The following is a 15,055-nucleotide window of genomic DNA, read 5'->3' on the forward strand; positions in this document are numbered from 1 at the left end:
ACCTAATCACTTTTACAGGGAACTGAAATGTTTCTAAGGCTTTGTACCTGCGTGAAGGTAGACAAATGGTTTCCAGTCTTGCTTCTGGGTCAAAACATGCATTGGTATGCAGAGCAGTCAACAAATGGGTTTGCACATGCCCTGAATGTCTATTCAAAGTGTTAATGGTATGTTGGTCAAAACAGTGCAGTCACTGTTTTCGGGGGCTTTTTTCTTTCTCAGGTTGCAGCCCTGTACAGGTGACTGAACCCAGCAATTATTGACTGCCATTTTATCAGCTTCTCTGTCAAATTCAGACGTGAAATTGCCTTTTTGCGTAACACTGCAGTCGTTCCTTGAATAATTACTTCATGTGTCCTTGTGAGAGATTGAGGGTGGAACCAGGCGGCAATAAATTATCGTTGTAGACTTCTTTGTCTGCAGGCGATCTGAGCACAGAATCATTATTTCTCTACACTTTATGACAGGATATTCAGTCTGCATGTGTGTCCATATTTTTACAGGTTTTTTCAAGTACTATTTTACCAACGTATGGTGAAATTTAAAAACAAAGCAGAATCGCTAGCATAGACAGTTGAAAAACTGGCAATGTGGCCTCTATCAAGTGACACCATAGGTTGTTGCTTTCATTTCTGCATTAATCAGTGGCTATAAATATCACTTTTGTCCCACCAAGAGACATTTTCCCACTACACTCAAGGCTTGAAAACTATTTGAACTGCATAGTTGTTGTTGTCTTTCCAATATCCAGTCAGATAGGACTTTTTATCCTTGCTTTGCGGAAGACAGTTACAGATAAATCCGCAGCCGTGTTTGAGTTGTTTTAAAATAGAGCATTTCAGAAATCCCAATTGGGCAAGACATCATATATTCAATATCACCATAGTACCATATTAATATCTTTAAAGTCTTATAAAATACAACTTTGTGCAAAACTATTGATGTCAATTCCTTAGCAACAGGCAATAAGAATCTTTCACTTCAGAGTTTATGCACTGCCATCTTAGTTCTTTGGTAAACAGTCTGCATGTTCTTGCAAGGGGTTAGGGAAACTAGGTTATTGCAAAGACACATGTTAGCAAAAGAAGTACAGTCAATGGAGTAATATTGATTTTACTGGCTGAGTGGATTTTAGTTTTTTAATGCATTATTGATGTTGACTTCTGGTACAATGTGCTCAGCACACATGTAGGTATTTGTACTTTTTACATCTCTTTGATGGCAGAGCAGGTGTCTCATTGCCCTGTGTTGTTGCCGTTTCCATTGTAGAGTGATGGGATTTACATAGTATTTCTATTAGCAAAATAAATGCAAATCATTTTAGATGTGTTACAGACAAAGCAGGATACTAACACAGCTCTAAAGAAATTCATGGAAGTAACACATAGTCATGCATTACTGAGGATTGTAGAAATGAAATTTAAGAGTAATTAATCAGTGTAGCTCTGAAAGCATGCCAAGATCATTATATAAACAGGAGATATAACTTTGTTACTGAATGTTGCTGAGAAGACCCGCTGTAGGTCTGATGACAGATGCTTTTACAGTCAGATTTAGTCAGCACCACTAGTGATGAAAAACTTCAATGCATATCAACAGCTGTTTCCGTGTGTCATATTTACTATTCATATGATAATTACAAGGTCATTCCAACCATTAAAAAGAAAAGGATTATCTTTGGTGTATTTTATGGTCCAGAGTGAATTCCTAATGTTGATAATCCCACTTTATTACATGTACACTGGACCTGTTCATCCTCTGTAAGTCCGTTAAAGGACATATTGCATGCATTGCTTCTACTTCATACCAGAATAATCTACTTCATACCAGAATAAATAAAGTAAGGTAAATCAAAGGCCAACAGGAACCTATATTCATATGTGTGACAGTGCCAAGTATGACAGATGATGTTGGGAAGAATTATTGTCTCATTTAGGGTATCTTTCAGCATGAGATAAAGTATAACCTTGTAAGGTCAATTTGTGTTCCAGAACTTTTGAACATTGTTGATTTAGAAATGGTAGACATGTAGCATGATGTTGATCTCTCTCTGGATTTGATTAGTTGAAATAGGTAACTTGATGTCCATTTTTCAGATCACAGAATCAGATGCCAAAATATTGCAACTGAGCAAGTTATGTATTATGTTGCCCTAGATTAGTAAGTTAATAAAATCATGACATTATATTTTCTCATTTAGATTTTGTACACTAAGTACTGTTCATTGGTCAGTGATATGTCTCTTTACTACTGGCATAATATTGTTGTGCCAAGCTTTAAAGTAAAAGAAATTAGGTGTTAGTGATCAGTTGTTAGATACATATTCCTAGGGAAATGGTGAATGTAATCCTGTACCTCTGTCAGGCTGTCTCACTCGTCCTCATTAAAATTTTAAAAAGGTCATTTTTTTCCCAAGCCAAGTCCAGTGTGTTGTGCATGTAGGTTAGAGTGACCTTGGAAAGACTGGCGGTGTGTCTAGCCAGTAATGATGTCCATGTAGCATAAAGAAAAGTGAAGTTATGTGTTACACTACATGCAATTAGTCATGAGGTCCACAATGGATCATTCTTAAAATAGTATCTGATGTGTATGTGCATACTGAATATCTTTGTATTTATCTGTTGAACGACTGATTAAAATCTTTCCATCTGGATGACATGCTGGCTGTCTGCCAGGAGCAGCTCTGTTTATCTTCAGACTGTGAAATAGCTTGCCCTGCCTAAATCATGCTCAGCTGGTGTGATGATCAGCATTTTGACCTGCCCAGGGTTCACTTTCTTGGCCAGATATGCTATCAAATGTAAACAATGCTGGTAGAAAATTGACATGTGCTATGATGGTATTAAGAGCCTCATGAATATAAACCAATACAGCACACACACACACTACTGGCAGAGTGGGTGGAAGGGAAGCGGAACATTGCAAAAATGAAAAAAAGCAAACCAGAGATGTAACAATTTCTGAGTCTAGAAATCAAGGACTGAAAAATCTTCAAATGTGTGGCTGTGAGTAGGATGTTTGTTTCTCCAAGGCACCAGTGTTTGATTTACAAAGTTCACTTACAGCAGTGGGCATTTCAGCATAAAATAACATCTGTTATTTTCTGTCATAAAGCCTTGCTGATTTGGCAAACTTATTGATGAATTATATTAGTTTATGATAGACCAACACGTATTTCATTGTTAATCATTTCCAGGGAACTAATTTCTCAGGCAATAATGTACAGTTTTGAATCATGCTGTCAGCTTCACTTAAAAACTGTAATGAAGATTTAGACATGAGAAGCTTTGCAAATAAAAGCTCTAATGTGAAAATCTATGAACAGTGTGAAAAGATTTGTTGATTCAATGAATGTCAGATTGGTAGTGTATAGTAGACCCATCAAAATGTCAGTTCAGAGGTCAGCATAGTGAACCTTGACCTCTTGATAAAGAGACAGTACATGACATTCTGTGTAACATTTTATATCTGTAAAGGTTAATTTGCTTCTTGAAAATTACTGGTTTTGTTGATCATATCATCAAGTACCTTCAGAAATGCTGGTTTCTGATGCCGAAACTGATTCTGCTAATATCAGGATTACAGTCAGTATTTTTAGACCTTTGAAAGTGTCCTTGATGTGATTATAATGACATGTTGAGAACTGGATATTTCAGATATTTTTAGGTAGAATGATTTGAAGCACATACTTTATGTGACAGCTGTGCCTTGAAATTCAACAGGAGATCTCCTTTGTGTAACGGCAAAATGAAACTCTAAAATGTACTGCTACACAGTAAAGGTTTTTTCAATGCATCTTTTAAAATTTTAGATGATGTAAATAGTCAAAAGTTACAGGAAAATTAACAAAACCACACCATATCAAAGAACAGTAGTACCAGCGAACCAGGAATGGCTGTAATTAAAAAAGGCAAAATAAGCGAGAAAAGTATATGAATTTATCTGAATTGCAAGTTTCAGTTTTCTATTGAAATAAATCTATTCTCATGAATACAAAATACCATGTATTCAGTTGTATACTCAACCATATACTGTGTTCATCTGAAACCTGTCTTGCCATCAGCCAGAGACCTTATTGGTAATTGTAAGTTTAATCTTGTAGTGCGATGTCTGTGTGGCAGTTTGTTCATATCAATTAGACTAATGAATTCTTCTTTATGTGGAGAGTTCAAGGCCAGACTTTAATTTTTGCGCACAGAAAAAAAGCTATAAGCTATTGTACTTACTGAAAAAACTACACTTACTCTCCAGTCATGGGAAAAAAGGGAACTAACATACAGAAAAACCTAATAATTGAATTCACAAAGGTAGTAAATAGTCTAGTGTTGATGTAGCACTACAATATGTCTTTATTTGTATTTGAATATTTGTAGACACTGTCAGAGTTCAAACCCTCTAAAATTTGTGCTTGCTTTGAAGATGGTTCAAGTGGACACATGCCAGCTCCTCAATCTGAAAATCTTTGAAAGTTCTGTACATTGTATTGTAGTTTCAATGACACTGTGCTTCACAAGCTGTGTCATGAAAGGGACTTTTGTTGTGGATCATATTTAGCTCTCTGTACACGGTATACAAAATAAGAAGCCTCATGGAATTTGCTGTAAATTCACTGAATGTAATTGACTGATATGGAAGGAGTTTTCATTGTGTACGGCACATGGGTAAGAAAGGCATCAGTGGTTTCCTTGACTAATTTGAAAACATTGTGGCCTTGATGACAAGACCATGTGAATTGTTTCCTTGGGAGGAGCTATTTCCTTTGAAGTATTTTCAACAGGTTGAGTTTTATCAGACCTTTGTGATTTTCAAGGCTGCCTTGCCACATTATGCTTGTGTACATCCGTGCTGCCAAATACATGTCTGTCTATGAACAGTGCAAGTCACGGAGACACCAGTACCAGGGTTTTATCTTCAGTAAATTGCTTTGTTGGCCTATTCATTTTATTCTCTCCTTCCAAAGATTTTATACTTGAAGAACTTCACTTTGAAATATTCAATGACAAAACTATAAGATTGTCTAGGAAGTTGTTCATATGAAATATCAGGTTTTGTTAAGGTGTACAATACATGTAGGTATTGTACTGGATGGTGTAGTGGACATGATATGTCCATATATGATGATGACATAACAGGCATTCTCTGATACTATGTTGTTTGACAGGGAGGTTAGAACTGAAATACAGAAATGATAACACTATGGTGCAACAATGCAAGCGTTGTTTCAGTTCTCTCTACAAAGGTACGGCAGGTCATTTGACGGGCACAGCTCCAAGGATATGGTGACCCTACCACAGTTCTGTCTAGCCTTTGATTGAAGAATAACAATGTAAAACTTGTTCTTAATTTTGGGTGTGTCATCGGTCGCGGGAAGTTGTTGTAAACAGTGGCAAACATGGAAAAGATTGGTTCTATGAGATCTCTTGTGGTGGTTTGAAGGACTCGATAAGATGGAAACCTTGGAACGTGACAAGTACAATTTAGCAGTGCTGAGCAACACAAAGTCTCCAAGTCACAAGTAGACTAACATATTGTTTTCAGACTGAAGAAAAACTACAGGACGTCACGTAATTCATTAAGTTTTATCCATGCTATAAACTGGGAAATTATTAATCACAAGTACGGGCCATTTTATATTAAACTGCCCTGGTATGAAATGAGTCTGAATATATTTGCATCTGCCAGGTCATAGTTTGTTTATTTACATGTTGACTTCATACATTCTTAGTGAAGTGTCTGAACTCAAATGGTGTTCTAAAATATTCTGAGCATTAGAGGACAAGATTGGTATGTGTTTCTGACCAGCTCTGTGACATATCTGAAGCAGCAAATCTCTTTGCTGTGTAAGTTTTATGAGTACCTGAACCATACAGATCATGGGTGAAGTGGTTTTCTTCAGTAAAAGGCAAGGTTTGTAGTTACTGTCATGCCCTGTCAGTAGCTATGGTAAAAATCCACCAATGACAGATATTTTCAGTGACAATTGACAAGATTCTGCCCTAGCCATTGCGTGTTCTTTCTCAATGCAAAGTTGCTTCGATTCTGATGAACGTCCCAGAGTCGTACTTTAAGCTTATTTCTTTAGCAGCTTGAGGATACTGGAAAATGTTGATTTTGTAGTGGTATTCCATTTCTTTTTAAAATATTATTCTGTGAATATTTTTAAGCATTCAGTGTATTTAAGGACCTATAATTATACATTCAGCACTATGAAACCATTATTGTAGAATGATTAGTTATTGATTTTTAGGGTTCCACTGGATTGTAATGTGAAGACAGCTCCATAGATAACAAAGTACAGACAAGTCAGATACAGTAGCAAATATTATTTGTATGTCCCCTAGAAAAGTGTTGTTACAGGTTATACCTTTTGTTGACCATGTGAATACGCCTTGAGAGTTATTCGGTGTTGGTTGCAGACCAATATAGCCTTTTTTTTAATCCATAGGATGGTGGTTGCAATGATTTATGGGATACAATCTATTCAGAGAAACTGTTTTGCTCTCACCCAGTCTGACTTGTTAATCATCAAGATAGCGTCAACGAAGTGGAACTGTTTTAATTTACAGAGCAGACAAGGAGCTCCTACCGATCAATAAAAGCTGACACTTTTTGAGATGAATCAAGGTTGAACCTGGGGACGTTCACAAAGTAATGAGGCTATATCTAGATAGCTATCAGATTGACTATATTGGCTAGAGTTTGAAAAGTGTATTCCCAAACCTAGTGGCTTTAATGTACTCATGCATTTTGGTCACATTAATACTGTGACTGGTGTATGGGCCTGTTTTAGAATAAACTGCAAACATTATATGTGTTCAATATGGACAAACATAGCCCAATGTAATAATGAACCATGCATATTGTGCAAAGTAGTCTTGTCAATCGCTGCTTTATAGCAGTATGAACATGGTTTCTTTGTAGCAAATGTTGCTAATTTTGATGTTAGTGGTGGGTGACCTTGGTATGTTTTGATTGCTATCTCTGTGTACATGTGATGTCAGTCAGTGGGACCCACTTCATACAGTGGAATTGGAAGTTATTGTTTGATATTTTGTGTGAGACTTATCATCCACAGCAAATGTCAGAGTGAAAAATGTTATGTGTAATAATGTGTGCAGAAAGTACTTTCTGGCATGAATTGGTTTACATTGTGTATATTGAACTGTTTTGCGATATCTGTCAAATGAATTTTGATAATATTCAGAGGTTGTAGTCCTTGATGTTTTTAACCAGAGTTCCTAAATTTTTAACTTTTTTTATCTGCAAATGATTCAAAATTGAAACTGTATATTGTCAACCTGAGCCACAATTGAAATTTTAATGAGCATCAAGAGTAATGTTTCACCCTAGCTATTTGTGTTGTCTTCAATGCCTCAGGGTAGCTTTTGTTCAGCTGGATGAATTAGTTAGGTCATTGACATAATGCAAACATGATTACTGAAAGTAGTTCCAGGCATGGCCTAGTCTCTGAGGTGGAATCCCACAATGCCATGCAGTGGGTGTATACATATCTCTGCTGGCCTTTGTAGGGTTAGTGAAGAGTGTCACTCTGAGCAATTGTGTTCGTTTATGCATCGTTGATCACGTCATGTACTAAACCTGAATATGATTGCAGCGTGCAACAGGTTTCCATGGCGCTCAGTCTTTTTGGTTTGGCTTACCACCTTATTATCGTTGAGAGAACAATACCCCCCATACATGTCAAGTAATTCCATCAGCTGAAAGGCAGGTTCTCTAATTGTATAATTGTGAGTCTTTTCATATGGAAATCTGTTTCCCTTAGCATTCAAGTCTTTTTACGGCCATTGAAAACTATTCAGCTCTCTCATATTTGAAGAGGCAAAGAAAAGGTGCAAAAAACTGCAGGCTTGTTTCTTTGAGTAACCCAGCACCCACAACATTGAAGTAAATAAAGTTATAAATAGACCAGGTTAGTGATGTAGGGTTTGACATTTTTACCCAGACATCTGATAGTCCTCAGCGCATTTCAAATGAGGTTATTTTACAGTGATGGTGTTTATCCTTGGAATAGCATTCTACTCAATCAATATATCAGGCCACAGACTAAACACATTCACTATGAAACTTGAGCCAAGTAGTCCACAGCATAGAATCAAGGATCAGTTTACGTTTCCTTCCATTATAACTCCAAGTCTACTGCCCTCTTGTTGTAACAATGTCTTGTTCTGATTGTTACTGTGTACATACTTGGGGTTGGTTTCTATATTATCACCATACTTCTCTTGATTTTGATGAAATGCTGACAGTACTACCTGTAGACAAACGTTTTGAGGCAATTAGATTTTATTTACATCGTTCCTCAGTGTATACTCAACAAATTTAGCTACACAAACCTCTTGGATAATATCATTTTGTTGTTGAATGTCCTGCCATACTGTGTGAATGTAGCTGAGATAACAGTGTGTCAAAGACACACAGCAAAGAAGAGAGTTTAAGTTAATTGTTGTATTCTACATATATCTTAGTTGAATATTTTTTTACACTCAAGTTTAGTTGTTTTCATGTCATTCCACACCTTCAAAAATAATTTAGATAATTAAATCCATACCCTGCATGAACAGTAATGATAATAATAAGGAATATTAATGAAAATAAGGAATATTTAATACTAGGAAAACTAATTATAAAAGAGAAATTCAAATACACACAGTTCTCTAATTTGCCATTCTAGATCATGTGAAGCATTAAAAACATGGAAAAACAACTGTTTGATGTTTGAGTGGCACTATAATTTAATTGAATAGTGAAGCCAAGAGGTACATAATGTCAGTAATTAAATTTTACTGTAGACATGTACAAACAAGTTGTTGCCATAGTGATTTGCAGTTTGAAGTGGTGGTGGCACATTAATAAAGCTACTCAAGACCAAAGAGGTCAAGGTCATTTGAGATGGTGTGGCATTTGTGTTTCTCCTGCAGTGAACCTTGACATATTGATGATTAGATCTCCAAGAGTTCAAGGAGTAGTGCATGTCATCTATGTGGGTATCTTGTCTGCCTATGTTCTGGAGGTTCCAGAAGATCTGTTACTCAAATATGTCCCGAAGTCATACCGTCCTTTTGATGTAATAATAAAATAATATGTTATGATACTGAAAATGGGAGGGCATGTGTTTGAGAGGTTAGGCACATTGGATTGTTTGATTTTCAAGTTAGTACCAAAAGTGATATGTATTTGAAGAAATAATCGACTTTTGATAGCTAACTATGTTGATAAACTAGTATCTTGTGTAGGTTGTTTATAGTTGATAGCAAGCCATAGCGGCAGAAAGCATTGCACATTGGTTGATGAACTTTGACACGTGTGATTTCATCATGGTGATTTTGTCAACAGACATAAAATCCAATATTTGCCTCTAGTTTAAAATTATAAGTCATTATTTATGTTTGTTGTGTACACAATTGAATGCAAATACCAGTGTATATGTGATTTCCTCCTTGAGATTTGTAAGTGTTAATATTTCACCATGAACAACTGACCGCAATGTCAAAGGGTCATGTGCACAGATCACATGTTTTTATGCTGTCAGAGGTCACTATACAGTTTAACCTTCTGAGAAAACAGTGAAAACAGGCAATTTTCAGTTTCAACCCAGGTTCTGAATGATACGCCTAATTGTATCAGTTGTGTCAGGAACTATCAGAAGCCTTTCTTTCATGAGTGATTTATACACCAGACGATACTCCAATGCAACTGAATACATTCATATTGCTGGGCAACAGCTAGTCAAATAATTCAACCATTTCAGTTAAAATTAGTTAAAGATTATTTGAGTAAGTGTCAATTACAATGAAGACAAGTTAGAAAATCATGTGCTTTGTTTAAACCTAACTCTGCTTTTGCTTACCATCAGATTTGTTATACAATATATCCCATGGTGGCGAAAAGCACATTTTAAATTTTCAGTGGTTTACTAAAACTGCATCTATGAAATTCAACTTTTCTGTCCAGAAAGATAAATTATTTATTGAAAAGATTGAAGGTCAGATGATACAATTAAAATATCAAGAAAAAAATTACATAATTGATTCATCATACAAGCAATTGCTAAAGATTATGGGACACCTTTTAACAATATTGTGTTGTACAACAAAGTACATAGTTGATACATAGCAGGGTTTTTTGTAAATCTGTGTGGGCTGTTTATCTTCCTCTTGCACTGACCTGATAGCTTTGAAACTTTCACATGTAATACTAGACCCACAGAAATGTCGAAGGGATGTTGCATACTTGATGATATCTAGCTGATAAAGATATGCAAGAAAGTTATAAGATCAAATTTATAAAAAAATTCTGTCAAGGTTTAGATCATTTAATATTAATGCATACATGTTAACCTTCTGGCATTTTGTTCCAGTATAATTATACTGACTAGCTATCTTATCACATTAGCCAGGAATTTTGACTTGCCTAGTATCATGTGACATGCTGCATGCATACAAATGAAAGTTATAGCAACCATCCTCTGGTCGAGTCATTCAAAATCAATGTACCGGTGATAATCAAGATACCCTAGTAGTAGAATATTGTCACACACAGTGTGGCAATACACAAAATTATCATCAGGTCAAGTCCATGATAAACACCAAATTCATGTTAGTCATATTTGTAATGTGCGACATCTCTACTTCCCTGCAATTAACCATCCTGACCTGATAGTGAGAGTTAGGGATGAACCTTGTTGGAATATTAAAGGGAAACTTCGTTTTATTGAATAGCATAATAACACCAACCATTTGTCATCTCAGATGTCTACATTCCAAGATCAAATAGTCTAAGAATAAATAGAACAGACATATATTTTTGAAAAGTATACACCTATCAATGCTTATTTAGATAAGAAAGGAATTGAGCAGTTGTTATAAATTACAGAACTGTGTTACACATGGATACATTCCATTCTTCAGAATAGGATCTGCCGTCATAAATTTCAAGGTGTCCAACATATTTACTTTTTGTGGTATCACATTTCTCACGTGCTAAAGCTATCTCATTCAAATCTGCATGTGTTCCTTCAACACCTTAATCTTGTTCCTGACACCTTTTCTCACATGCTTGTCACATAAATTAGACATTGTCACTATGTGCTTGCTGTTTGCCAGGATTGTACCATCACTGCTAAAATAAATATTCAAATATCCATGCATCAGTCCAATCTATGAATCCTTCAAAAGACAATGTGTGTGCTGTATCTCTATGAATCTCTTCTCTTATGTAATAAGTCTGCCAACTTTTCTCATTAATTTATTAAATTAAGGTTTCCATTTACCTTTACAAAGACTTGCTGATTTTATGCAGAGAAAAGGCTTCTTATGTCAACTTATTTCAACTCTCATAACGTACAAAAACAACAGAGACAAGTTTACCGGTGCAAACAAACATTGAAATATATATATCATCTGTCAACATAACATATACAGCAAAGACACACAAATGTAACTTTATCAAAAAGACACTGAATATTGGTGAAATACACAAATGAAATATTGATTTTTGATGTACATGAAGTATTTGCAATGTATCAGTCAGCTGTACATTTCTACCGGTGTGATTTTGCAATAATTGTACCAGTTGCTTAATAGTATACATGACTGACTGAATACAGATATTTTTTATCAATTCCACATGTATGTGAACGTGAGTATCATTAATATTTGATGTTGGAAACTACTTGTTGTTCATGTTCTGAAAGTCATCACGAGAATATACCACTCCATAGATTAATTATTTTGCTGTAGTCTGCTTGTCTCCATGGTAGCCGCATAAGTGTTCTTTTCAAGTCACGATTTTCCCAGGAAGTCTTGGCATTATAAAAAAGCTTTATCCTCTCTGTGCAAGGATACCTTGGGGCTCCATCAGCTTACTGCAATTGAGATGTAGCAGGAAAAAAATTAATGTACGGTTGAGAACGTGCTTACATGTGGTAAGCTTCAAGGACATGCATGGCTAAAGTGCAGCCTGCCAATCATATTTCAAATAACAGATGAAGGATAAAAATGAGAAAAAGGAAATGAGTCTTTGTTGAACGCAGCTGCTGTTATGACGCACACTACCTGTCTAGTTGATATGGATTCACTGCTACAGATTACCTCATAAATATAGTTATCTGTGTGCATGTTTTTTCATTTAACATGAGTCGCAGTTTTATAGTACACAAAGGGAAAAATCAAAGGATGTGTAGTGTGTTTTCTGTATGCGTTGAAGATGTGATTCCATAAATGTGAAAGCTTGTTATTTTCCTAGTTGAACAGCATTATTGTATTACTGTTCTCCTCTGCAATAGAACCTGTGGAGAATCAAAGAGACTTGAGTTTTACAATATAACTCAAATAAAAATATTTGTAAAACAGTAACCGCCATAGAGTAAACAGCTATGTTGGAACTTTGATCTGGGTGGACACAAGTCTGGTGAGAGACTGAGTGCAGCTCAAGTGTATGGAAATCCTGCAGCTGTCACTGTAGGGCCACCACTGAGCAGACCATGCATTGATAAGATGTCAATGGAGATTTTCTTCTGCAGGGGAACAAAAGACATAGTGGCTGGGTCATGTGAACGAATAGCAAAATCTATTATCCTAGGTGTGTCCTTGACCGTGTCCCCGACAAGAAGAGTGCACAGCGCAGTAATTTGTAGTCATATACATCAGCCCTGTAGGGAACTTGAAATTAAAATCTAACCTCACTGCCCCTTGAATAAAAATAATTTTAAGTTTACCCATTGTGATTGTTTTGCATTTTCAATGAGATTTATTTGTCGAAAGTCATGTGATTTACAGTGGTGTTCATTTTTTACGACACTGATAAGTGGTGTGCATTGTTTGTTCCTGATTCATTCAATGATCATTATTTCTATTGTCTGCTTTTGTATAGGTTTATGTGGAGTTTGATAATGACTTGGAGAGGAGAGAGTGGCTGCGGCCTCATGACAACAGCTATCAAGTCTTTGTGGTTGAGAAGTCCCTCGTTTGGGGTCAGCGGACAGATCCATTTTCTTCCAGGCCTGGTAATACAATACTGTGGCCAGCTTTGGTGAGTTTGAACATCTGGTAATTTAGATAGGGTTGATTTACAGGCATGTCTGAATTTGATCTTTCTTGCAAAAAAAAAAGATGGATTCACAACCATCAGTTGCAAACGTGGCTTTCCAGTCATGCCACACAAAGGAAGAGATTCATTTTTCGGAAAACTTGTACTATTTTGGACACTGCAAAGAGAGTACTTTTATCATTGAGTGAGTAAGTGAATCCATCAATTGCATGGTATTTCATGATATTGGTAAATTCTTCAAATGTTTTCATGAAAGAAGAAGCTGTGGGTAGGTATGAAATGTAGGTCACTTTGGTCAAAATTTAGAGTGTACGCGTGTGTGTTGTGAAAAGAGTTCAGACATTGAACCTACCTCCTGGTGTGCCCTAAATACATAACAAGATAAGAGGTTTTTCTCATAAATATGCCAGTCAACTTGATACTTGTTGGCTGTCTTTCAAAGCCTTGATTAAATCAGTTGTTTTTTGTTTGTAACAATTGTACTACCGTCTCTTGTCCAAAGGTCATATGCATGAACTTAGTTCAAGCTTGTTATAATGAAGTTTGATGCAGGAATCCCATCTCGATATGCTTGCCCCATCATATAAAAATAATAAAATACTGACATGTAAGTGCCCTCAGTGTTCTATGCTTCATGTTGTTGTACCATAATAGACTTACATCCACTCTGTGACTAATAAACATACTCATTTTTTTTCAAACAGCTCTGTAGTAAGTTAAGTCAGTCTGTCCCATGAATTTTAGGCAAAGTGAAAACATTTACCGCATTCTTGTTTCCTTAAATTAGCCTGTGAATAGATTGCATTTAGAACAAGAACAGGGGATGGCGTGGTCCTCCCTGTCATATCCTTTTGGCAAGGAACACTTTTGGTTTCAAATTTTACTGCAAGATTCAGGTTAAGATGACCAAGTGAGATCTGTACAGCTGTTGCATGCCAGTCAGATCATCAACAACAATTCTACAATAATCCTGTCTGGTATTTGCATTCCTGTTGCTTGCAATTATGGAGGCTTTGCTGGAAATAGACTAATGGATATTCTTTGTTAGGTTCATTTTCGTGTGGGTCAATATTCATTTATGATACTTTCTCATCATCATAGCCATTTTGTATTTGCTGTATTGTGCTCAATGAAGACAAAGTTTATTGGTCTGATTACAAGCAGTGAGAGTAGCTGGTGTTCACAGAAACTGGAAGTATTCCTATTTCATCTTCACTTTATTTTCATTCATGTACTAGCGACAACTGAACCTCTACACCAGTTCAGCTGTGGTGGCGCTGTATTCTCTCGATGGATGTCATACAAATCTAAATTACAAGTTTAAATGGCTAGTTAGACACCTTCAGGTCACACGTCTGCACAAACACACCCACATTCCACGTGTAAATGTTTTGCTGTCTGTTTCTTTCTGTACTCTGTCTATCTCTGTACACTCACATACACATGCGGACCCAAACACACACGCACACACACACACACACACGCACGCACACCGAGTCACAGTAGAAAAGTCGTAAAACAATATCTGATTGTCTTTATACAACAAATATTTTTGGGCTTGAAAAAAAGACGTGTAGGATTTTTAACCATGTCCCACAAATTCAGTTTGGATGCTCTATCAACTCAGGTGAAAGATCAGTTCAAGTTTGCCGATGTGCACTGTCTTATTGGACTTTTTCCTTCCTTGAAAGAGACCTCAGATTTTACACTGGTTGTTCTCACTGAAGAATTTTTTGAGGAACTGTAATTTCCACACCATGCTACAACAAGGAATCTATGGCATTACAATATTAGTATTGTCATATATATGGGTATTTTATTTGCACAAATTACAAATGGCTGTATCATAAATAATTGTGATCAGATTTACATACCAATTATTCTGATGAAAAAATCTTGGTATGTGACAATCTGTAATAAACTTAGCACTGTAATATTATTGTAGAGTAATAAAATACCATGAAGAAAGAATGTGTGATTGAGTTTT

General features: G+C 36.0%; 1 protein-coding gene across 2 annotated transcripts in view; it reads left to right on the top strand.

The window, feature by feature from the left end:
• LOC139120741 (probable JmjC domain-containing histone demethylation protein 2C) overlaps window positions 1–15,055 on the top strand; it is a 94,320-nt gene that overhangs the window by 35,617 nt on the left and 43,648 nt on the right. For both annotated transcript variants that reach the window (XM_070685280.1, XM_070685282.1), the window contains exon 2: window positions 12,892–13,050. In XM_070685280.1, coding sequence (XP_070541381.1) covers window positions 12,892–13,050 — 159 coding nt within the window. The remainder of the gene's footprint in view (window positions 1–12,891; window positions 13,051–15,055) is intronic.

Source organism: Ptychodera flava, chromosome 20 (assembly GCF_041260155.1).
Source record: "Ptychodera flava strain L36383 chromosome 20, AS_Pfla_20210202, whole genome shotgun sequence".
Classification (NCBI taxonomy): Eukaryota; Metazoa; Hemichordata; class Enteropneusta; family Ptychoderidae; genus Ptychodera; species Ptychodera flava.